The sequence below is a fragment of the Nelumbo nucifera genome, chromosome 3 (genome assembly GCF_055504915.1).
Source record: "Nelumbo nucifera cultivar China Antique chromosome 3, China Antique-T2T, whole genome shotgun sequence".
Taxonomy (NCBI): domain Eukaryota; kingdom Viridiplantae; phylum Streptophyta; class Magnoliopsida; order Proteales; family Nelumbonaceae; genus Nelumbo; species Nelumbo nucifera.
In genome coordinates, this window is record NC_142651.1 from 94,313,195 (window position 1) to 94,338,296 (window position 25,102).

At 44.0% G+C, this 25,102-nt stretch overlaps 2 protein-coding genes across 2 annotated transcripts; both read right to left on the reverse strand.

Moving 5' to 3' along the window:
- Positions 1-17,917: 17,917 nt before the first annotated feature.
- LOC104586568 (brassinosteroid-responsive RING protein 1-like) lies at positions 17,918-20,402 on the reverse strand. Its single transcript, XM_088902317.1, has one exon. It carries the CDS (start codon positions 19,514-19,516, stop codon positions 18,989-18,991), a length of 528 nt encoding a protein of 175 aa, XP_088758443.1. The 5' UTR covers positions 19,517-20,402; the 3' UTR covers positions 17,918-18,988.
- Positions 20,403-21,765: 1,363 nt separating this feature from the next.
- On the reverse strand, positions 21,766-24,657 carry LOC104586567 (uncharacterized). Its single transcript, XM_010243851.3, has 2 exons — positions 24,194-24,657; positions 21,766-24,105 (listed from the first exon to the last, which is right to left on the reverse strand). Exon 2 carries the CDS (start codon positions 23,279-23,281, stop codon positions 21,827-21,829), a length of 1,455 nt encoding a protein of 484 aa, XP_010242153.1. The 5' UTR covers positions 23,282-24,105; positions 24,194-24,657; the 3' UTR covers positions 21,766-21,826.
- Between the last annotated feature and the right edge of the window lie 445 nt (positions 24,658-25,102).

Below are 25,102 nucleotides of genomic sequence, written 5' to 3' on the forward strand. Positions count from 1 at the left end.
CTTAGGCTCTGAGAGTGATTCGTGGTCTACTCAGTAACTACCGAGCTCGATGGGATCAGACTGCTGATGATAGCTGTGAACCGAAGGGCCCTGCCTGTAATCGGCGGCTAGGACCTCGAACTGGTTTTTTGCGAGCGGGAGCTCGAACTGAGAGTGTTGAGGTGATGTGGGCCTGATTGGCTGGGAGGCCTCCAACCTGCCCGCGAGCTGCGAGGCGGGGGTAACTGGTCTCTCCTTCCTGCCGTGGGAGGAGACTTGGCTTTTGGAAGGATTATGGGTTTGAGAGGTTTTTCCCCGGCGAGGACGTTCGCTCTGGCGGGAGGGCTTGGCTTGCTTTGAGGCCGGATGCCGACGGGGAAGCGGCTGTTGGGCTTGAGGCAGTGAAGGGAACTGCTGTTGGTACTGGTACTAAGAAACTTGATGCAATACTTGCTGCTGGTAGAGTTGAAACTGTTGGAACTGTTGCATTTGAGCCTGCATGGCTCGCATGCACTGCACCAGGTCTTCAAGCTAGTTTTGGTTGCTCACTGGGGGAACAATGGAAGGTTCAGTAAAGGTTGCACCGACCACGGAAGGGAGTGGAGCGTTCACAGGTGCCACTGTGTGAGGCACGTTCAAGCTGGGAATTCCATCCGCGTCGAGGGGGACGGGGAACTGTCCGATGCAGACAGTGGGGAGCTGAGGTTGTTCCCCAGGAATGTTCTGGTCGGCACCATGTCCGGCATTGCTGGAGGAAGCCATGAACACTGAGTTTTTTGAGAGGGAGTTGTGGAGACTAGAGGAAGGCTTTTTAAAGCGTTCCCATAGATGACGCCAAATGATGCTGCGCGATTCGGGCACTCCTACCTGGCAGTTGACTGGCTCCTACCTAGCGATGGACGATACCTGAGAAGAAGACGGTGAAGGATTCCTGCGGGACTTGCCCGATGGGAATACTCCGATGCTTAAGTTAGAACACCTGAGGAAGCGATAAGGAATGCAGAAAAGAGCTAAGAGTGCGGGTAGCACTAGATCAATGAAAGCTCGAGATTAACTCAATGTACAAGATGCAAGATACCAGATACGAGATCCTCTTCCCCTTCGATCTTGGGGTTCTTAAATATGGGCGTTCTTGTCAAATCGGGCGTAACCGCCACTGAACCTCTGTTACAGCCGTTATTTTCCAGGGCTGCGCAAGTAACCGTTGCAGGGTACTAGCCAATCGGATGAGAGACACGACCCGGAAAGGAAAGACATGCCACCACCTATCGAGAGACATGGGTGCAACCTGCTGGGTTGGCAGGGACTGCACCGTCGCCGAGGAGACATGATGCAGTCTAATGGGTACGGTCTTGTCAGATAAGAAGCTTCCTGAGAGCTCCACGTCGCTTAATAGCGAGCTGCTCTGTAGCGAGCTTTCTCATAGCGAGCTGCCCTGTAGCGAGCTATCCCATAGTGAGCTACCTTGTAGGGAGCTCCTGGATGTGTCCCGAGGTGATTCCGCCTGAGGTTGCCTTTGGGGCAGTCTTCTTGCCTAAGTCTTGAAGCGAGCTGGTTCTCTCAGTTCGCGAGCTGGGATAGACTTGTCTCGGAGTATTCCCTTTCAGCATACCGGGGTTCTCGAGCTCATTCCGTGGCGAGCTGTCCTACGAGGACCTTAATGAGCCTGCTACTCAGTCGTAGCCATGCTGTCAGGCTGAGCTGTTGCTTATGCTGAGTCATGTCCACGTGTCACCTTCTTAGGAGGGGGTGAGGACAGAGATTAAGGGTGCCCATGGGCCCACTAGGCACTTGCCATTTTTGTCCTGTGTCTTCTATTTTGGAGGGATACTAACTCATCATCTCAACTATTGGGTCATTGGCAATCACAATAATTTAGAAGAGCAGTTTATTATTCAATTTCTCAATGTGCTACATTATGGATAGGTCAATGATACCTGAAAATTTGAGGCCTAACATGCAATCTGATTATTTCGATTTCAGATGATATATTTATGTAATTGGATCGGATTCGAATTTGATTCATCCGAATCCAACTAAAATCAAAATCTGATTGTATTATAATGTTTTTTTTTTAATTTTAATATATAAATTTTATATAATTATACTTAAAAATAGAAAAAATATATTTTTATATATTATATCATATATGAATTTATAATATGCATATTTACATTAATTTATTACATATAAAAGTTAAAAAGTAATTATTTTTTTTTAAATTTTTTTATATTTAAAAAATTAAAGTGGAGACAGATTAAACCCGTATCCGAGTCTATTAGAATTTGAATTCAAATGTGAGGCCTTTAAATCTGATCGGATTTGGATGCAAGCTTTCTACAATCGGATTTAAGTCTAATTATGCTAAATCCGATCCAATTAAGCTTTTATTCATAAAGAGTATTGAAGCTATCCCTTGATAATTTAGCATTTTATTATAAGGGTGATCATCTGTTGTGTCGGGCTTAGCACTTATGCTATGATAAGGGTTCTAGCATGTGCCTGACTCAGCCTCGACCCAAGCTGAGACATGCTTCTGGGCCTATAACTTTAATTATAAAGTGTTAACTATATAAATTATTTTATACTATATAACATATATGTATAGAATTTATTTTATTTATATAATATATAATATGTTTTATATGTATCTAGGGGTGGATTTGAGCTGAGCCAAGCTGAATATCTAGCTATGCAAGTTTGGCTTGCCAATAACCTATGAGGCTCAAGCTTGAGTTCAAAAATATAAAAAAATATAAATGTAAATAATTATTTTATTTTAAATATCAAAATTAAGAATTATAAAAACTATTTATTATTATAAAAATTAAAAATACTATACATATAAAAAATTATATATATATGCTTGATTTGGCTCGCGAGTCTCATGAGCTAAGTTTTATTGGGCTCGAGATCGACTCAAAGCTTGATTTAGGTTGAGTCTAATCGAGCTTTTCATGAGCCAAAAGATCGAATAGCTCATGAAAAGCTTGATTCTTATCCACCCCTATATGTATCATATTACAAAGTCTTATGATATAGAATAATGCATGCTAGGTACATACATATATGAGTCCAACCATTCCATTTAAGAATCAGGTCGGACTTGAATTTGACTCCATTTGATCTGATTAAAATCTAAATCCAATTGTATTATAATATTGTTGATTTTAATATATACATTTTATAATTTTATTTAAAATTATAAAAATACTATATTATATATGGATTTGTATATATAATAAATCCAATATGTTATATTTATATTAATTTATTATATATAAAGTTTGAAAAGTAATTAACTTTTCATTTGTTTATATTTTAAAAAACAAAGCGGAGTCAAATTAAATTTGAATCCAATCAGAGTTTGTTAGGATTTGAATTCAAATCCGAGGTCTTCAAATCCAATGAGATTTTGGATTGGATTTAGATAAGTTTTGAATAATTGGATCGGATTCGGATTTTATTAAATCTGATCTGATTATAGCCCTAATCACATGGTCTACTCACTTTTTATTGGTTTGTGTTGTATGAGGTGTACTTATCATTAAACACTTTAGGGTAAAATACAAAAACCTCCCCTTAAGTTTCTGATAATCATAAAAACCTCCTCTATAGTTTCATTTTAATAAATTCCTCCCCTGAACTTTTGAGAAACTCGACAAAAACCTTCCTTAAGTCACCTTCTCAGATGGAAAACGTTAGACTGGTGCACTAGTTTTTCCAAATGCTCATTCTACCCTTTTATAAATTATTTTACATACAAAATTACTAAAATGACTATGTTTTAATTTGGCAAAAACTTCCTTTAACAGTCATCTTCTAACATTTTTGTCGAGTTAAAATAGGGTTATTTCAGTAATTTTGTATGCAAAATAATTTATAAAATGATAGAATGGGTATTTGGAAAAAACAGATGCATCAGTCTGACGTTTTCTGTCTGCAAAAGTGACGGAAGGAAGGTTTTGGTCGAGTTTTTCAAAAATTCAGGGGAGGTATTTATTCAAATAAAACTATAGGGGAGGTACGTTTTTATAATTATTAGAAAATTCAGGGGAAGTTTTTATATTTTATCCAACACTCTAATAACATTAAAAGATGCCATTTTTTTCACTAATTAATTTAAGTCTAAATTATGTTGCATCAATTTCTACACAATTGATTTTGCCTACGTATATGCAATTTATGCTAAATTCTTCAAATTCTTTGTTACATGCATTTAGTAGAAGTTGATGCTGGCTAAACATTTAAGTGTGGTAATTTTCATGGTATGGAGAAGGTAGCTTACCTAAACCTAACTAATAATAAACAAGTTTTATGTGAATTTGAATGAAGAAGATATTAATGGATTGGTTATCAATTTATTAGGTATCAAAGGACTTTTAAGAAGTGTAATATTTTATTAAAATTTTGTTAAACTACTAGAAAAGGACAATTCAGAAAAGTGGTTCACATTTTCGTTGTCGAATGTGAAGCAGCCCCTTGACATTTGTACGATTGGCCTGTCCCATGAAATTCTAGAGTATGCCATCTTATTGTCGTCTGTGTAAAACATTTGTGCAAATTGCAAATGGAATATCGATTTATTACAACGACCTCTTGGTTTTTTTAAGTTTTAACCAAGGCGTGGCTGGGGTGATGATAGTAAAATTTGAAAAAAAAAACAGAACATTCAATACCAACCAATGTTCAAATAACTGGACCGGACATAAAATCAGAAAACTCGGGTCCGGGCTGGGAAGGCGAGCTGCAAGGTGAACTCTGTCTCAAAACCCCGATGGTCAAGTTACTACCAAGTTGTGTGAGTTGCAAGTAAATTCAGAAGAGAGAGAGCAAAGTAAGTATTAAGTAGTTCCTTGTCCTTCTGAAAGCCTACCTTGTAGGGGCAAAGGTCTGCCTCTTATAAGAGGTGAGGAGTGATTTGAGAGCCTCTTAGATTTTCGGAGATAACTGACCTCGACTATTCGACTATTGTGGTCCGTTTGGGAAGCATCTTTAAAGAATATTTTATTTTCCATGTGTCTGTTTTGAAAGAAAAGTTGGGATTGAGAGAGAAAGAAGTGGGATGCGGGTTCCCAAAAATCGATATGCGGGGTCGCACCAAAATGGTGAGACCCCGGTGGGAAAAGAAAATTTGGTTATTTATGAGAAAATATTATCGAGAGCACCTTGGAGACAATCATGTTCTTCCTACACGCCGTCCAACAGTCATCTCTCCGGCGCCATCTCCAGTGATTTCTTTTAGCTTAAATCCGGCATCCCTTTGAGATTTTCGTTCTTCTAGGTATTGTTTTTGTCTTTGTTCATTTTATGAGTTCCCCCTTCGTCTCACCGTTGTCTTCTTTCGTTGAGCGAGTTCCCCCTTCAGATCCCAGCACCAGATCTGGCATCTCCGACGCCATCTCACCATCATTCTAGATCTCAGCACCAGATCTCTCATTTTAACATTGGAACTTATCATATTTGGCGTTTTTTGTTGTGTCTATAATAGATCTTCCGTTTTTTGTAGTTGGGAACTCTCTGGTGTTATGTTGGGAAACAAATCTTCCGTTTTTTTATTGTTGGGAACTCATTAATGTTATTTTTTATTTGTTCCAAATATGCAATAATTGTGATTATATTTAGTTTTTGATTTTTGATTTATTGTTGGTAACTCATTGTTCAGATCTTCCAGTTTGATGTTTGATGTTTATTATTGCTCTGTTTCAAGTCATCTCATGTTTTTTTTTTTTGAGCTACTAAAGGTTACAACAATTCTTTTTTTTCTTTTTTTCTATTGACTCTTACTCTGTTAATGATGTTTATTATTTCTCTGTTTCTTATTTTTCTATTGAACACTAATACGTATTTAGCTTATTCTTTTCCTTATTGTATTTGTTTGACCCAATTTTTACCATATTCTTTGTTTAGGTATAATTTCTTCTACCATATTAATTTTCTGGTTTTTCTAGTTTTCTTTGTTGAACTGTAAGATAGTTTTTAATGGTTATAGGCATCTTGAGATATTAATTTTCTGGTTTTTAGTTGTAGTATATTGATAAGAATGCTAGATTAAGGTGCCAATAACTCAAAATAAAACTGAGAAGAAGAGCAGGAAATATGTATACTTTCTTCTCCAGAAACCAGGATTTTGGTTTCTTCAACCTCACATGTTTCATTGTTCAAATACTATTGTGCCACGTCGTCCCCAAAACAAGTATTGTAAGAATGCATGGATTTGTCAAATTGGGATGTGATGGAGGGCGATTTGACCCGACCTCCTGAGAAGGTGACACGTGGACATGGCTCAGCATAAGCAACAGCTCAGCCTGACAGTCTGGCTGTGATCGAGTAGCGAGATCGTTAAGGTCCTCGCAGGACAGCTCGCTACATCACAGCTCACCACGGAGTGAGCTCGCTACAGTGCGAGCTCGAGAACCCCAGTATGCTGAAAGGGAATACTCCAAGACAAGTCTATCCCAGCTCGCGAACTGAGAGAACCAGCTCGCTCCAATACTTTGGCAAGAAGACTGCCCCAAAGGCAATCTCAGGCGGAATCACCTAGGGACACATCCAGGAGCTCCCTACAAGGCATCTCGCTATGGGATAGCTCGCTATAGGGCAGCTCGCTATGGGATAGCTCGCTACAGGGCAGCTCGCTATGGGATAGCTCGCTACAGGGCAGCTCGCTATGGGATAGCTCGCTATAGAGCAGCTCGCTATGAGATAGCTCACCACAGAGCAACTCATTGTTAAGCGACGCAGAGCTCTCAGGAAGCTTCTTATCTGACAAAACCGTACCCGTCAGACTGCATCACGTCTCCTCGGCGACGATGCAATCCCTGCCAACCTAGCAGACTGCATCCACGTCTCTCGACAGGTGGTGGCGTGTCTGTCCTTTCCGGGTCGTGTCTCTCATCCGATTGGCTAGTACTCTACAATGGTTACCTGCGCAGCCCTACCAAATAACAACTATGACAGAGGTCCAGTGGTGGTTATGCCCGAATTGATAAGAACACCCATATTTAAGAACCCCATGATCGAAAGGGAAAAGGATATGGTATCTTGCATCTTGTACCTTGAGTTAATCTCGGGCTTTCATTGATCTAGCGCTACCCACACTCTTAGCTCTTTTCTGCATTCCTTACCGCTTCCTCAGGTGTTCTAACTTAAGCATCGGAGTATTCCCACCGGGCAAGTCCCCTGGGAATCCTTCATCATCTTCTTCTCAGGTACCATCCGTTGCCAGATAGGAGCCAGTCAACTGCCAGCTAGGAGTGCCCGGATTGCGCAACATCATTTGGCGCCGTCTGTGGGAACGTTTCAAAAAGCCTTCCTCTAATCTCCACAACTCTCTCTCTAAAAACTCAATATTCATGGCTTCCTCCAGCAATGTCGGACGTGGTGCCGACCAGAACGCTCCTGGTGAACAACCTTAGCTCCCCACTATCTGCATCAGACAGTTCACCGCCCCCCTCTCCGTAGACGAAATTCCCAGCTTGAACGTGCCTCACACAGTGGCACCTGTGAACACTCCACTCCTTTCCATGGTCGGAGCAACAATTACTGAACCTTCCGTTGTTCCCCCAGTGAGCAACCAAAACTAGCTTGAAGACCTGGTGCAGTGCATGCGAGCCATGCAGGCTCAAATGCAACTGTTCTAGTAGTTTCAACTCTACCAGCAGCAAGTGTTGCATCAAGTTTCTCAGTACCAGTACCAACAGCAGTTCCCTTCACTGCCTCAAGCCCAACAGCCGCTTCCCCCTCGGCATCCGGCCTCGAAGCAGGCCAAGCCCTCCCGTCGGAGCTAATATCCTCGCTGGGGAGAGGCCTCTCAAACCCATAATCCTTCCAAAAACCAAGTCTTGCCCCGCGGCAGGAAGGAGAGACCAGTCACCCCCGCCTCGCAGCCCGCGGGCCGGTCGGGGGCCTCCTAGCCGGTCAGACCCGCATCACCTCAACATTCTCAGTTCGAGCTCCCGCTCGTAGAAAACCAGTTCGAGGTCCTAGCCGCCGATTATAGGCAGGGCCCCTCGGTTCACAACTATCATCAGCAGTCTGAGCCCATCGAGCTCGGTAACACTGAAGCCAGCAGCACCAATGCCAAGCTGACGAAGCAACAGTGGAGGCGTTGGCGAGCTCGCCAAAACGCCACTCGCGTCCTGCCCGAGCTTAAGGGTAAGGAGGAGGTAAGCTCAGATGAAGTGAAAGCTACTCCTCTCCTGTCGGTCCCTTCCCCTTTGTCATGAGAACTTCTTGCGGTCCCTATGCCGAAGGATTTCAAGCTCCCTCCCCTGGATAAGTACAACGGGTCCTTCGATTCGAACGACCATGTGGACACCTTCTAGTCCCAGATGCACCTAGCAAGGGCCAGTTAATCCTGTATGTGCATGGCTTTCTCCACCACCTTTAAAGGGGTGGCATGCACATGGTATCGAAACCTTGCACCTGGATCGATAAGAAGCTGAGCGCAGTTCGTGCAAATCTTCACCTCCCAATTTTTCACCAGCAAGAGGTGCCCAAGAACTGAAGAGAGCCTCCTTGGCATAGTCCAGAAGCAAGGGGAGTCCATTCGGAGTTATATCAAGAGGTTCAATGATGCTTGTTTTCAAATACCCGATCTGAACCCCGCAGTTCGTCTCACCGCGGCCAAGCGAGGCATTACTCATAAGGAATTCAAGTGGCATGTGGTAGTTAACCAGCCCAATACTGTGACCGAGTTCCTCAAGCTCGCGGATCTGTTTTTAGGGATCGAGGAGGAAATCAACCAGAAGAGCGCAAGTGCACCCGAAAAGAGAAAGAGGGAAGGCGAGTCCTCGATTCAAGGGGACGGTAAAAAGAGAAAAGACCCAGCTCGGGGGGCAAGGCCGAGTCCGCCCTTCCAAGCTCCAGCAGCAGAAAGAACATACTATACGCCCCTGAACACGAAGCGGGCCGAGATCCTTATGGCGATCAAGGATGCCCCATATGTGAAGTGGCCATCTCGGCTGAAGGCCGATCCTAGTGTAAGGAATAAAAATTTGTATTGTAGTTTCCATAAAGATCACGGTCATAGCACAAAAAATTGTAAAAACCTCTGCGACGAGATAGAGGAGCTCATCCGTCGCGGATACTTGAAAAATTTTATACATAGTAATAATAATAAAGCAGGTCGGGAGGGGGAGCAGAATAGAGATGCTCCCTAATCCAGCGGGTAGGTAGAGCAACCGCAAAGGCAGCCCCCGGAAGAGAGACCAGTTTGGGGGACTATCCACGTAATCGTTGGAGGTTCGATTGTCGCGAGTTGTACCACAACTGCAGCTCGAACATCAGCTCGCAAGGCCACCAGGGAAGAACAGAACCCACCGAAGCAGCCAAGGACGGAAGATCCAATCTTCTTCACGGAGGACGACGTGCACAGGGTTCACTACCCCCATGATGACGCGCTCATCATAAAGATAAAGATCAACGACTTTGAAGTCAGGCGTGTCCTTGTCAAATCCAGTAGCTCGGCGGATATCCTCTTCAAAACAGCATTCAACCAGCTCTAGCTCCAAGAAAGCGACCTGAAGCCCGCGAACACTCCCATGATAGGCTTCAGCGGAGAGGAAGTCAGGCCCCTAGGAAGGATTACAATACTTGTGGAAGTCAGCACCTGGCCTAGCATTGTGAGGATCAACCACGACTTCTTAGTGGTCACAACTGCCTCCCCGTACAATGCCATAGTTGGTCGGCCGATCACCCATGCCCTACATGTAGTGGTCTCCACTTACTACTTGGCGATGATGTTCCCCACAGACTTCGGAACCGGGATAGCGCGAGGTGACCAGCTTGAGTCCCGTAAGTGCTACGTCGCCGCCCTCAAAGGGAAAGCGAAGGTGGCTGATGACCTCGAGCTGGAGCGACCTGCAGAGTAGTGTGAGGAGCGAGCTGCGCCCACAGAAGAAACTGTCTCCATCCCGGCATTAGTGGAGGATCCAACTCGGACACTTTAGATCGGCGCTTCCATAGGAAAGCCCCTGCAATCTCAATTGGTACGCTTCTTACTTGAAAATTTAGATGTTTTTGCATGGTCCATTGCAGAGTTGCCCGGCATAGACCCCAGTACCATAACTCACAAGCTTAATACTAATCCTGTAGTTAGGCCTGTTAGACAAAAGAAATGCAACTTAGCCCCAAAGCGACGGAGGGCAGTCGACGAGGAGGTCGGGAAGCTCCTCCCAGTCAACTTTATCAGGTAAGTCCGCTACCCGAGTTGGGTGGCCAACCCTGTTCTGGTAAAAAAAACGGTAAATGGCGCATGTGCGTTGACTACACTGACCTGAATCGAGATTGCCCAAAGGACTGCTTCCCACTCCCCAGGGTCGACCGTCTAGTGGACGCGACCTCAGGGCACGAGTTGCTGAGCTTCCTAGACACCTATTCGGGTTATAACCAGATCAGGATGGACCCAGCTGATGAAGAAAAGGCTGCCTTTATAATCGAGCTCGGCCTGTACTGTTACAAGGTCATGCCCTTTGGGTTGAAAATGCTGGGGCAACCTTTCAGCGACTTGTGAATAAATTGTTTGAGTCATTGATTGGCAGAAAAATAGAATGCTATGTAGACAACATGGTCGTCAAGACCCAATTTTCGCATGAGGAGGGCGATGTTTTAGAGTTGTACCTCTTGGCAAGTGACGAGGTGGTCAGCTCGGTACTGATAAAAGAGGTAGATCGGGTCCAACGACCTATGCACTAGTTATTGCAGCCTGGAAGCTCCGTTCGTACTTCCAAGCTCACACTGTCATCATCCTCACCAACAAACCTCTGAGGCAAGTTCTACTCAAGCCTGAGGTCTCCGATAGACTGACGAAGTGGGCCATTGAGATCAATGGGTACGACCTTCAATACAAGCCGCGAACTGCTATCAAGGCCCAAGCCTTAGCGGACTTCGTCGTGGAATGCACTTTCAGCTCTGAAGTCCCCAGGCCGGTCGAGCACGAGGCCCCCAGCTCGGGCGAGCCCGAAGCTCCCAGGCCGGTTGAGCTCGAGCACCGTTAGGTAGTAACCAGTGCAGCATCTCTCCTAGTTAGGCCGAGCACGAACTGGGATGAGGAGCCCTGGATCCTTCACGTAGATGGTTCCTCAAACAAGCAGGGCAGCGGAGCCGGAATCATTTTGTATGGCCCAAGTGGCACAAAACTGGAGTACGCACTACGCTTCGAGTTCGCGACATCCAACAATGAGGCGGAGTACGAGGCGTTAATAGCCGGGCTAGCTTTATCCAAAGAAGTGAAAGCCAAGAATATTGTCATCTGCAGCGATTCCCAGCTCGTGGTCAATCAAGTCATAGGCGAATACGAAGCTCGCGAACCAACTATGATTGCCTACTTGGCTAAAGTAAGAGAGACTCTGCTCAACTTCCAGTCACACTTCATCAAGCAAATCCTGAGATCGGAGAATGCTGAGGTCGACGCCCTATCCTGGTTAGTCAGCGCCAGTGATAATACCATGAGAACTGTGTACATAGAGAACCTGCCTCGGCCTATCATTCTCGGGGGGAGGGGGGGGGGCAGAGGAGGTCGCTCCTGTCGTTCAAGTAGAGCCGAGCTGGATTGATCCGCTCGCGAGCTTCCTGCTACACATGACCCTCCTTGCAGACTGCAACGCCGCCAAAAGGGTAGAGCGTCAGGCGGCCAAATACGTCATGATAGATGAACGGTTGTATCGAAGATCTTACACGCTCCCCTACATGCGCTGCTTGCGACTTTCCGAAGCCGAGCTCATGCTCCGCGACAATAATGAGGGCCTGTGCGGCAAACACTTGGGGGGCAGGGCCCTCACCCAAAAAGCGCTACGACAGGGGTACTACTGGCCAACAATGAAAGCAGATGCGATCGAGCTCGTCAGAAAGTGTGACAACTGTCAGAAGCATGTCAATATCCACCATCAGCCCACTGCCGACCTCAAGTACCTCACCAGCCCGTGGCCTTTCGCACAATGGGGGATCGATATACTCGGACCGTTTCCACCAGTGACGGGCCATAGGAGGTTCTTAGTGGTAGCAGTTGATTATTTCACCAAGTGGGTAGAAGCTGAACCTCTCGTAACAATCACAACTCAGAACTTCTTCGGGTTACCTCGGGTACTGATTTCTGATAACAGTAAGCAGTTCGAAGACATTAAATTCCACAACTGGTGCTAAGACATGGGAATTCGGCAGAACTTTACCTCAGTCGCACACCCTCAAGCAAATGGTCAAGCGGAAGTCACAAACAGAGCTATCCTCTGCGGACTGAAGGCACAACTAGACCGAGCTAAGGGACTATGGGCAGACGAGCTACCCAGTGTCCTATGGACTTATCGGACCATAGTGAAGACCGCCACAAGCGAAACCCCCTTCAACCTCACCTACGACACAGAAGTAGTCATCCCAGCTGAAATTGAGGTTCCCTCGCTACGACTAGAAGTGTACGATGACAAGGCAAATGAAGATGAGCTATGCACTAACCTCGACCTCCTTGATGAAGTGCGAGACCTCGCATATATTAGGACCGTGGCCTACTAGCAAAGAGTAGCTCAGTACTATAACGCTAGGGTCAAGAAGCGAAACCTCCGCGTCGGTGACTTGGTCCTTCGCAAAGTTATGGTGCCTGAGCCCGGTGTTGGTAAGCTCGGGCCAAATTGGGAAGGACCTACCGAGTAAAGCGAGTGCTCGGGGAAGGAACATACGAGCTCGAAACGCTAGAAGGGAAACAAGTACCTCGGGCATGGAATATTGTCAACTTAAGGCAATATTACCTATAACTACTAAGTAGACCACAAGTCACTCTCAGAGCCTAAGGGCCAAAATGCCGAGCTAACGCAGACCTCGGCGCGATAAGACCCAGTCACCTCTATGGCATGGGCAAACTACTGAGTAGACCACTAGTCACTCTTAGAGCCTAAGGGTCAAAATGCCGAGCTAACGTAGACCTCGGTGCAATAGGACCCAATCGCCTTCATGGCATGGGCAAACTCCAAGAGTGGACTATGAATCACTCCCTCAGCCTAAGGGATAAAACACCGAGCTAACTAAGACCTCGACACTATGAAAAACCTAACCGTTTCATCGACAATGGCTAAGTATTAATACCAAAGGCATAGGCAGCTCGGACGTGAGCCCTATGAAGTGTAGATCGCCTCGATATACTAGTTGAACTCGATAAGGGACAACTCAAGCTCACAATGATAACCACCTCGGGGTATACCATACAAACGACCTCGGGGTATACCATACAAGCTCGTGTGATAAAATCACTTCGGCAGAAAGTAAAGAGCATGCAATACTTAGCAGAAAAAGATAAAACATTTCGTTACTATAAACAAAAAACTGAGCTTAACAGCCTGGGAAAAGTTCAACAGAAAACAAATAAAAAGTAGGGCCCAACTTCCCAAAAGAGTTCATAAAAAAAAAGAAGAGAGAGATATTTAAAACCAGGTTCTAACACCTGGAAACCACCAAAATCCAATCAGAAAAAGAAAAATAGAAGAGCAACAACCGGCCTATGGGATCCACTGCCTCCACATCCTCGTCATCCTCCAGAGAGTCAGGCCCCTCCTCCTCTGCTAGGTCCGCCATATCTGGATCCAGACCCTTCATTATTATGCCGTCGAGGATGAGCCCGGAGAACTTCTTTCGAACCAGCCAGCGGCATAGTTTAAACCCGGAATGGTAGGAGCTCGAGCTGTACTCCACTTGGAGGTCGTGGTACTCCTGGGAGTCCTTGAAGTCCCACACCGCCTTAGCTCGCTCGGCCTCCACCATGGTGTCGAAGTTCCGAGTCCGATCTTGAAGCGTGGACTCCAAGTCTCGGACCTGCTGGCAAAGAAGCTCCCTCTCCGCTGCCACCCTCGACGACTCCTCCCGGTAGCGAGCGCTCTCCTTAGATAGCCGGGCGATCTGTGCCTCCTGGTCCCGAACGAACAGTTCCTGGGCCTCGCTCCTCTTTCAAGCCTGAAGGACTTCACCTCGGGCCCGGTCGAGCTTGCCCTGGAGCTTCTGCACGGTTGACCTCTAAGAGAGAGCATCGCCGGAGTGAATGTTGGTCTGGAGGGCCATGGCGTGGATCGCGGAGTTCACCTGCCAACAAAAGGCCGAGGTCAAAAAGAAAAAAAAAGAGGAAAAAAGTAGTCACCACCATGCAGTGAGTGGAGGCTATCCTGGCGAACTGCTTGGGGTCCATCCCTCCCTAGCTGGCAACCTCCTCGTGGGAGACCTTGGCTCCTTCGCGAAGCCACGGTGAAGTCAGTGACGCTTTCCCACCCCCTGGTGGGAAACCGTGGGAAAGCGAAGGGGTGGGACTGCTCAGGCGGAGGGAACTGCCCTTGCGCTGGGAGCTCGGTCTCTTCTGTGCCACCTTCCGTGGCTACTTCCTCGACCGGGACAGGTGGGACCTCAGGCGGTGGATAAGCGAAGGCTGGATCAGCAACCTCGAACTCAGCACTCTCGGAAGTGGAAGCTCGGTCAGGGCGTGACCTCTTCGCCCTGCGCTTCTGGTTGCTGGACAAAAGGTGGCGTGCGTCTACACCAGACATGATGGCTGCCAAAAAATCACAAGGCATTAGTCCAGTAAAAAAAAAAGAAAAAAAAAATTTCTACAAGGCATTGCGTGACCTAAAAGGCAACCTACCAGGGCTCAGACGCACGGTCAAGAAGTTCGACCAATGGAAGGAAACTGCTGCCTAGGATTGCAGCGTTTCCCGAACTTTGGGATCCAAGTCAACACCCGAATCCTGGATGGCGGCCCTCCAGTGAGTTGGGAAGGGCCACCCTTCGGGGTTGCGAACTACAAAATAGTCCCGCTTCTTGATCGGGATCTTGTTCGACAGTTCGTGCAGGAGCTTGAAGCCGGGATGGGGAGAAAAATAATAGGAACACCTTTCTGGAGGCATTCCGGGAGAAGCATTCTTGATGGAGAGGATGGTGGAGAAGATGTCGAGGTTAAGGGCAAGACAGTATTCATAAAATAAAGAAATAGTCCCAACTACATTTCAGATTGAGTTGGGGTGAAGCTGGTCAATAGTAACATTGAAGTGGTTCAAAACCTCCACTATCAGAGGATGTAGAGGAAGACGGAGGGCAGCGATGAGCTGTTCCTAGAAAATCACTATCTCGTCAGGACCGTGCTCCCAAAGATAGTCATTGGAAGGAAGACTGTAGATGAGGTCTCTAGGAAGGTTAAACTGAAGAACCAAGGTCCTAAGTTTCTCCATCGACATGGAGGAAGGACCAAAGCTGTCTGGCTCCCTACCCCGGGAGGTGGAAGCTGTCTCGCCGGAGGCCTCATGAGCCTCCAGGGCCTGCCCCCAAGCTCCCCTTGAGCTTGAGGGGGGCGTCATCCTGGTCACCACCCTGGGGAAAGTTATTGTACGAGTACCCAGACATACTGACAAAGTGATAAGACTCACCAGGGAAAGCCGAACTGAAAAGACGGTGTGAACGGAAGAAGAGCTCGAGCAGCTAGGTGAAGGCGCGACCTCAGAATCCGAAGGCAAGGCAAGTTGGCGTGAAGGAAATGAGGCTTGGGGCCCTCCTATTTATAGCCTTTGTGCCCACAAAACCAACGGTCCAGATTAAGGCAAATTTGACGGTTCGCAGTCAGGCCGACCGCACGTCTCCTGAAACCGAAATGTGACTGGCTGCACATCTTCCATGATCAAGGTAGTGTTGGCTGCACAACTTCCGGAGATGAGAGCCATTTTGGCGCACCTTTTTGGCATTCGAAAAGTCCTGACATCCACGTGTGTATTTAATGCGATTGGTCAATCAAGTTTGAATTTTAGGTCAAATCCACCCGTCACACTCCATGAACTCCTTGTGCATCCTTAGCTCGAGGAGTGGGGGGCAATCGATGGAGGGCGATTTGACTCGACCTCCTAAGAAGGTGACACATGGACATGACTCAGCATAAGCAACAGCTCAGCCTGACAGCCTGGCTACGACTGAGTAGCAGACTCGTTAAGGTCCTTGCAGGACAGCTCGCTACATTACAGCTAGCCATGGAATGAGCTTGCTACAGCGCGAGCATGAGAACCCTAGTATGGTGAAAGGGAATACTCCAAGACAAGTCTATCCCAGCTCGCGAACTGAGAGAATCAGATCGCTCCAATACTTAGGCAAGAAGACTGCCCCAAAGGTAACCTCAGGCGGATCTACCTCGGGGCACATCCCGAAGCTCCCTACAAGGCAGCTTGCTACAGGGCAGCTCGCTATGAGATAGCTCACTGTTAAGCGACACGGAGCTCTCAGGAAGCTTCTTATCTGACAAGACCGTACCTGTCAGACTGCATCACGTCTCCTCGATGATGGCGTAGTCCCTGCCAACCCAGCGGACTGCACCCACGTCTCTCAACAGGTGGTGGCGTGTCTGTCCTTTCCGGGTCGTGTCTCTCATCTGATTGGCTAGTACTCTACAACGGTTACTTGCGCAGCCCTGGCGAATAACGGCTGTGACAGAGGTCCAGTGGCGGTTACACCCCATTTGACAAGAACGCCCATATTTAAGAACCCCATGATCGAAGGGGAAAAGGATCTGGTATCTTGCATCTTGTACCTTGAGTTAATCTTGAGCTTTCATTGATCTAGTGCTACCCGCACTCTTAGCTCTTTTCTGCATTCCTTACTGCTTCCTCAGGTGTTCTAACTTAAGCATCGGAGTATTCCCATCGGACAAGTCCCCTGGGAATCCTTCACCGTCTTCTTCTCAAGTACCGCCCGTCGCCAGATAGAAGCCAATCAACTACCAGTTAGGAGTGCCCAGATTGCGCAACATCAGGATGAATCTAACAATCCTGTAAAATTTTTCACCAATCAAACACTGAAAAACAAATTTAACAGGATAACTGGTCTCAGCGACCAAGCACAGGTGACAGAATTGAGAAAAAAAAAATTCCTTCCCATCACATCCTTTCTCAGCGACCAAACGGACTATTAGGGATCCTCGGGAGCGTTCACTTGACCGGCCGCTCATCATTTCCCTAAGAGATGGGGAGGTTTCCATTGTTACTGCTAAGAGTGCGACGTGTCTCCGAGGATCTCAGGAACATTAAATGATCTGCAACACATTCCACGTGTTGACAAAGTAAGTCGGTTTTATGAGATCGGAGAATTGATTTGGTGCTTGGGTTGTATGGGTGTCCCGAAGTGAGAACTGGGGTCTTGGTTGGTCTTCCTGGACTGACTTGGATTCCACCTGGGGTCGATTGATAAAACACGAACCCGTCCAATGAGTGGGTGAATCCCCACCTGGCGTTCTTTTAGGTGACATGCGGCGCTAGATGACTGGTGTGCCAATTTTGTCCATCATCAAACACAAACCTTCTAATTTACATTTTCTTTAAAATATATATATATTAATACAATATGTAAATTAAATATTCACTAATAAATACAAATAATGAAATGCATTCATAGTAACAAATTAACGAGACAATATACATGAAAAAAAGGTTAGGCTCAGTTTAGAAGAAGTACAAATACAAATATGCACAATATAAATACATACAAAATATAAGGTTTTGCGGTCTACATATTTATATTTATACTCCTTCCAAACTGAGTTGTATGTCTTTAAATCTTGCCATTTGTACTTTAAAATTTCCATACATTTGAGACCTGGGCCATAAGTATCAAATGTGTGGAATTTACCAAAATTGTTTTTCCAGTTAAATCGTCTAGTCAGCCGGTTTGGGACAGTTTTCTACCTATTATGGTTTATAGGGTATGATTTAACCGGATATAGGCCTGGCCACAGTTCAATCGGTCCGGTTTCTTAAATCAATTCTTGGTAAGGGAATAAAGTTTGTCTAGTATATGTTTCTTTCTTTTTTCTTTCTCTTTATTTTTTTTAAATAGAAAGTTGAGTGAAAATTCTCAGTGAATTTCACAAATTTTGTAAGAACTTTTCCTCTCAATTTTCTGTTTCTCTCTTATTTATTTATTTTATCAAATCAAACATACCCTTGTTTCACAATTGAGAAATTCAGAGTGTCTACACATAATATTCTTTTGCTACTTGAATTGATTTCTGAAATTGATAAAGGAAATTATATTTGGGGAAAATACAATTTAATTGTCAAAAATATTGAAAACTAAATTATACACAACTTAGTTTGACACATTTTTTTAGTCATAGGCCCTTTGATGTATTGTTTTTATATATGACATTTGGCATAAGGGTCTATGTGTAGGTGAATATGCTAGCTGAGCCTTATTAATGTCTTTTGTCCGTTGCAATAGTTTAGTGACTTGGGTTTAAATGCCTTTGTTGGGGTTGGGAGGCTTTGGGATTTGGGATAAGGATAATACCCTTTGTTGTTTCTACTCAATTCTGTGCAAGTAAGCTCAAGGAGTACATATAGAAGCTCAAGGAGGAGTTTTGCTTTTTACCAGAAGAGTGTGGTGGGGAGGTCAGCTATGTGAATGAAAACATCAATTCAAGTCTAGAGAGCACCTAAGCCTAAGTAGCAGTTGTTGCCCTTTTTACAAAGGGCCAAGGCCACATGTTAAAGGGTGTGTTTGTGTAAAAAAGGACTAAAGGTCGGAGGTTGATGAGACTTCATAACTTTGCTAGGATAAAGCCAATACCATCACAAGCATAAGTATACACTACATACCGATATAGGCAAACTCTCCTACTTCAAATCTGATGGGAGAATGCACTCTGAACAAATCACTGGTCTACATTTTGCTCTTTGTAGTATAGAATCATTAGTAATATATTATTGCAAAACATCTCTTCATATACACTAGTAAGTGGTGTGTAGTGTGGTCTATTCATGAAGACTCTTGGTCCATATCTTCATGTTGTCCTTGGACGGTGGTGGGAGTCTTTAATGTGTTCAATTTTTTTTTTTTTAATTGTTGGTTTCTACTTGACATCATAAAATAATGAAAGTGTCCCCTTCAATGGAATGCTTGCATGAGAGAGACAGAGAGAGAGAGAGAGAGAGTTGATCAAGTAAACAAATAATTAATGAAAAAAAAAATTATGTTCATGTTAATAGTGGTTAAGTTTCAGAACTCAATTTCAATCAATCAATAAGTCCTCACCAAGCAAGTAAGCTATCCTCTCTACCATCCATGAATCTCCCCCACCCCTTGTCTCCTCTTCTTGTATAGCCAAAAGATTAGACCTACACAAGGGGCATGTTACCTGCCCTTGATCCACCCATTTGTCTAGGCACCCTCTATGAAATACATGTGTACAATTACTCAATTCTCTGATTTCATGGTTCCTCTCCAAGCAACACAAACAAACAGCACAAACCAGCTTATCATCTGGACATGATCTTGTCCTATCAACAAAATTACCGAATTCTACCACTGGTAGACTTTTCTTGACAAACTCCACTGCAACAACATCCATCTTTTTAACCACCATGGATGAAGATGGAGATGGTTCATCCTCTGCTAAGATGGAATGTTCTTGATTAGGCGGATCGAGTACACCAATATGAAAGAACACCATCATAACCATTATCCTGACATGGGCTAGTAAGTTTAGCAAGTGTTTTATAAGTTTTGGCATCTCAATGCCAACACAAGGGAAACCCATGACTCACACAAGAAGTAGGGGGTTTGTCAAGAAGAAAGAGAAGAAAGTTGAGTGGGTAGGAGGGAGGCACTAAAGAGCACTAGAGGAGGATTTATAGAAATTTCGAAGAGGGTTTGAATGAAGAGGATTTGGTAGGAAAAATCTGAGATGCAAGCACACAGATTTTCATGATTAAAAAACACTTTAATTGCATGGCTTTAGGTACTAATTCAATATATTATATCTCTAAAAGAGGGTTAATAATTTGATTAATTTAATCAAAAGTTTAGTGCAACTTATGTCATTAACTTTTCCACAATATTTTATTTGCTTTCTTTACTCAAATTATATAAAACTAATGCTGCCCTTACTTTAACAACACCATTCATATATTATAATGTGTAAGCTGTGCTGCTGTCATCATATTGAAAAGCATTTCAGGAAGTCTGGCATGTACTATTTTCCTCTTGATAACAACTCATCCATATTCTGGAACTGTATTCCTGATTCTCATTCAAGCTGCATTGCTGAGTATTAATCATACTAATTGAACAAAGCTAGAGTTTGACTCAAGGAAAAAAGCTTGGGCACCTTTAGAAAGGATTAATGGAGATCAAGGGTGATTCTATAAATTTTGCTTGTTATAGTTGTCTAAAGATGCAAATCTTTAGGGGTGACCCCCTGGGAAGAAAAGGAATATGTTCAGTACCCCACAAATGAGGTAAGAGGAGCCTAGTCCAGTTAGCTAGCATTAGAAGCTGAATAATAGAGCAAATTGTTACATCTTTTATTTATTTATAGAATATGAGATAGTACAGATTTATAATAATATTGCAAATGGATGGTGAGGTAACTTCACATTAATTTGATTGCAAAATAAGTGGTTAGGCCACCTGAGATCATGCACTTGTTTATTCAGTAGTTTGGTCTTGATGCAGAGCCCCTTGTGATGAGACAAATGAACCACAGTTGATGAATCTTTTGTTGCCTGTTACGTGGCGACTGGTGAAGCAATATCATATTGTGGGACCAAAGAATATTGCTTAATAAAGGACAATAGCAAACCTACCCACTACTGATATTTGAGTAGTGAAGTCATCCCCCCCCCCCTTCCCTCTTCCCCAGGTTGGGGGTTGGGATCTGTTTGGTTGGTTTTGAAATTTTAGGTTATGCAGGGTGGTGAAGTAATGCAGAGAGGCTGCAATTTAAGGTTTTTGGCATCAAACTTTATTTTGTAAAGAAAAAGTTGGGAAAAAGCAATTAAAGTGTTACTTTGGTACTTGTTCAGGACATTTATCTGGGTCAGTCGCCCAATCCTAAGCAATGAACTTTATATTGGTTTAGTTTCTGCTCAAATATAAGAAATCGAGAGCTTCTAACAGTGATTATACCGTCAAGTCTTTGATACTTCTTCTTGTCCAGAAAGGAATTTAAGTAGTTATTGATATAACTTAATTGAAGTTTCATGCTAATAAGATTCATCTCATACAGTCATACTGTCATTTCAAATGGCATGATCTTCACAAAGAAATGATTCTAAATCAAGATTTTTCTAGCCCCAAAAGCAACCAAATTCAACCCTTCTCTAATTTCTAATTATTCTATTGCATCATCACAATAAATCATTTATATGTTTTAAATCAAAGTAACCCAGTTAGCAGTTGGTTGAGCCACTGCAGAGAAGTCTACTGTAAAGTGCATCTGCAATGATGAATGTCTAAGAAGACCCAAAAACCGCTTCTTTGGGAGGAGAATACTTAATTAAAACCTTTAACATCAAATTCCAATCCAGAAAGAAAGACAGTTGTTTTTTCATCTAAAATAATGCTTATATGATGTCATCGTCGTAACCAAACAAACCCCTTAGTTCTGTTGCTTCTGTATGCTGAGGAATCCTGCAAACCTGTAATGTATCTCAGATTTAAGTAGGCAGGTTGATAAAAAATCCAAAGGGGCTACTGGAGATTAAGTCAGATTATATCAAGATATGGCCCATAGATGTATCAAGCTGGATTTCATGTGGCCCCATTCAAGCATCAATCAAGATCTTACAATGTCCACATGTGTAGATCTTGTGTGTCTGCATGTGTTGCTGATCAAATGATCTCAACAATCTCTGTTATTTTCAAACCTTTGGGAAATATATGGATTTAAAAATTAGAAACCTGGGCTCGGGCATCAATTTGATGACATTGGACAAGCTTAAAGGTACTCAAAACTAACGAGTAATGATAAGAGGATAAAATGTTATTTACAGAAGGCATTAGAGATTCCTTAATCTTAGTTGGACATTAATTAATTAATCATGGCAACAATGATCTTTCTGTAAACTCAGTGACCAGAACATGACTGCTTCAGCTCAAACCATACCTGCCGAAACACCTTGATGATGAGATCATGGTATTCATCTGAATTCAGAGACAGATAACAAGCCAAGAGGTTCTCCAGCTCTTCCGGCCTTCGCATTTGATTCTCCACTATCATCTCCATCATTGATTCTCTGAAGTCCTTCTGAGGATCAAACGAGCATTTTGCAACAGCAAAATTCTCCAAACCTGTTCTTCCCTCCACTCCTCTTTCTTTCTTCTTTGTCTTCTCTCTCAACTTGGTCTTCTTCATTTCTTCAAGTGCTCTTATTTTGCAAGCCTCAACCTTTGAAGGGGTTCTTGGAGAACAGACTTTAGCTTTACAGCTCTGTTTTGTTCTTCTTCTCTGAAATTCTCTGCTTATGTAAATAGATTTCCTCTGTTTCTCGCTTTTCGACAATAACTCCTTAATTTTTAACTCCTTGGCTGTATTCCACTTCAATTCTAAGTCCTCTGCGAGGCTTTGATCTATTCTTTCTGAATTAACAGATGCAAATTCATAATTCTCTTCTTCTGTACTTGGGTCGTTGTTTATAACATTCGAGGAAGAGATGTAGTGAGACTTCCTCGACCCATTATCTGGAAACCTGCAATTCTCATCATGGGTTGTTCGAATTATGCTTACTGGTTCCGAATCTAGTGTACTCTGCCCCTTGTTCGAAGAACTCTGATTCTCTTCCACTGATTCACCGGGCAAAACCGGTGGCTGCGCTTGTTTCAAAATTCTTGAACCTGTTTTTCTCAATTCTCGATTCTTAGCTTTCCTGTCTTTTTTCTTCTGTGGTGCTTGAAACTCGGTCTCATATCGATCATCCTGCTCTTTACATATCCCATTTTCCGGCAAGATCTTCATATGAGCAGGGGAGCCACTCACCATTTTAATGTTGAAACCCATGTCTGCAAACTTCTCGATTTCTTCCTTTGCCACCATTTTAGAAGTAGTTGTAGTGGCAGTAGAAGTTGATTTACAGCTTGGGCGGCTGGAGACTGGGAATTCAAGCTCATCGTCAGAATCATACCAGACAGACTTCGAAAGATCACTGCTAGTCTTCTTACCTCCAGAGTTCTCTTTTCTGAAAGAGAGCCTCCAGAAAGCATCATCACTATCCAACTCGCTTACTACTCTAGTCCTCCTGCCTGTCCTTCCATCAGGGACCTCTGGTTGCGAGAAAGAGGAGACCCTTTTGGACAATTGAGTAGGCCTTGAACAAACAGACACTGATGAACCAGAAGACAATGAACTGGGTTTTGTTTTTCTCTTGGTTTTAGCAGGCTGAGGCTCTGCTTCGCCGCTCATTTGCTTGAATTTTGAAAGCCAAGACATGGGGAAAACTTGAGAGAGCGAAGAGAGGCGAGACGAAGAAGACGACGACGAAGCAGAGGAGACTGAAGGGTTGGATTTCTTTCTTCCCCATTTCATGTTTTTGCTGATCTTATTTGTTCAGCTGGGGTGAGACTTAGAGAGGGGGAGGTGCAAAGGAAGCAGAGAGTTTGGGCTTGGGTTGGCGTGGGGAGGGTTTGAAATTTTGAAGGAATGAAATGATGAGGGATAGCGGTTAAGGGACGGTTGGGCTGTTACTGGCTACGTGGGTTTCTCAATTCTCACCTTCTCTACTGGCTTCTTATTCAAAAGAGAAGCCCGCCTTAAGTCTTGAGACCAGAGTTGCTCACTTTTTACTACTTTGTGTACTTTGTAGAATCAAATGAGCTTCCTTTTGCTTTCACTTTATTCATTGGCTTGTGTTTTTTTGTCCCCAGAATGTGAATTTCTCCTTCCTTTTTCATCTCTCTCTTGTTTGTGAAAGTCAAAAGACTAGCTTGTAGCTTCACAATTGCGTTTCTGTTTCTGTAACAAGGGTAAATATCTTGTGTGTAAAACAGGTGGATTCAATGTCTGTGTACACCACACTGTTTGAACATCAGCTGTGTGTTGGCATGGATCTGGAGGGTCAGGTCAAATCATGTAGATGTAGTCCTGTTCATTATATCATATACTGTAGTCTATAGTGTAATAAGTCTTTCTGAAACAGTAGAATGTGAAAGTACAGCTATTCATCCATACACTCACATAGCTGTGTTTGGAGTTGGACAACCCGGGCTGAATGAATTCCACAGAAGTTACAGAAAGGTGGATTAGGCACTTGGCAGGCTCTGAATTGAATTCCATTGATCTAAATTCTAAACTCAGCTCAGTCGTGCCCAGAGAAATCGAAATGCCTGAAGCCTGAAAAACCCAAAACCAAACTGGTAGAATATAGAAGAAAAGAAAAGGTCAGGGAATTATTAAACTTAATTATAAAAGAAGAAAAGCAAAATGGCCAAAACCCATTACATCAAAATTACAAATGAGTTGGATTAATCCACTGATTAGCTCAAGCAGCTGATGAATCATGAATGGGTCCAAAAATGACTTCAGTGGTGTTGCTCGTCGCGTAGCAGCTGATGAATGGGTACAAGGCCTACACTGTGCTCAGGTCAATCTGCCATTGTTCTTCAACAACAAATCAATTCAAGTGCAATTGTGGACCAGAGGAGAAAAGGGGTGTTTGGGGTCCAAAGTTTAACAAACAAGGACACAATCTCTCAAGTAGAGCAATTACCTACCTTGGAAATTGGGTGTTGGTTCTTTCTCTCTTCTCATGGTGGTGGGGTAAAATAAAACCCAGCGTCCAATTAACCCTCCCCAAGGAAGGATAAAACACAAACAGACAGTAGGCAGTACCTCAATGGGTTTGGTAGATTTACATGCGTAAGGAGGAAGAAGAGACAGGTACTGTGGGAGAAAAGATGTAGGCTGAAGGAGGAGCTAGACCCGTAACTTTAGGCCAGAGCAGACAAATGATCAGCTCATCATATTCCGTCCAGGCCAAACTTCCCACTCTATGCCCAACTATCCCTAGCAGCAACATCAATCCGACAAATCAATTTTGTGGGCATCTTCTTTGCACCTTTTTATGATTTCTGTGATTTTTGTCTCTCTTGGATACACTTGAAAAGACATTTCTGGTTGTTAGAGATCAAACTTCCCCTTTGAGATGGAAATGGAACAGGACTCGGGTGATGGATAACACCAATCCAACCCTTACCTGAACCCTGTTGCTGATGGCCCAAAAGGAGTGAATGAAGAACCTGGGTTTATCATGGTTCACCATGGGACTCTCTCTCTCTCTCTCTACAAGATTTGAAATCTGGACTGGATCAAATGAATGAATTGTTGGACTAGATTCTATCCATAAAGGGC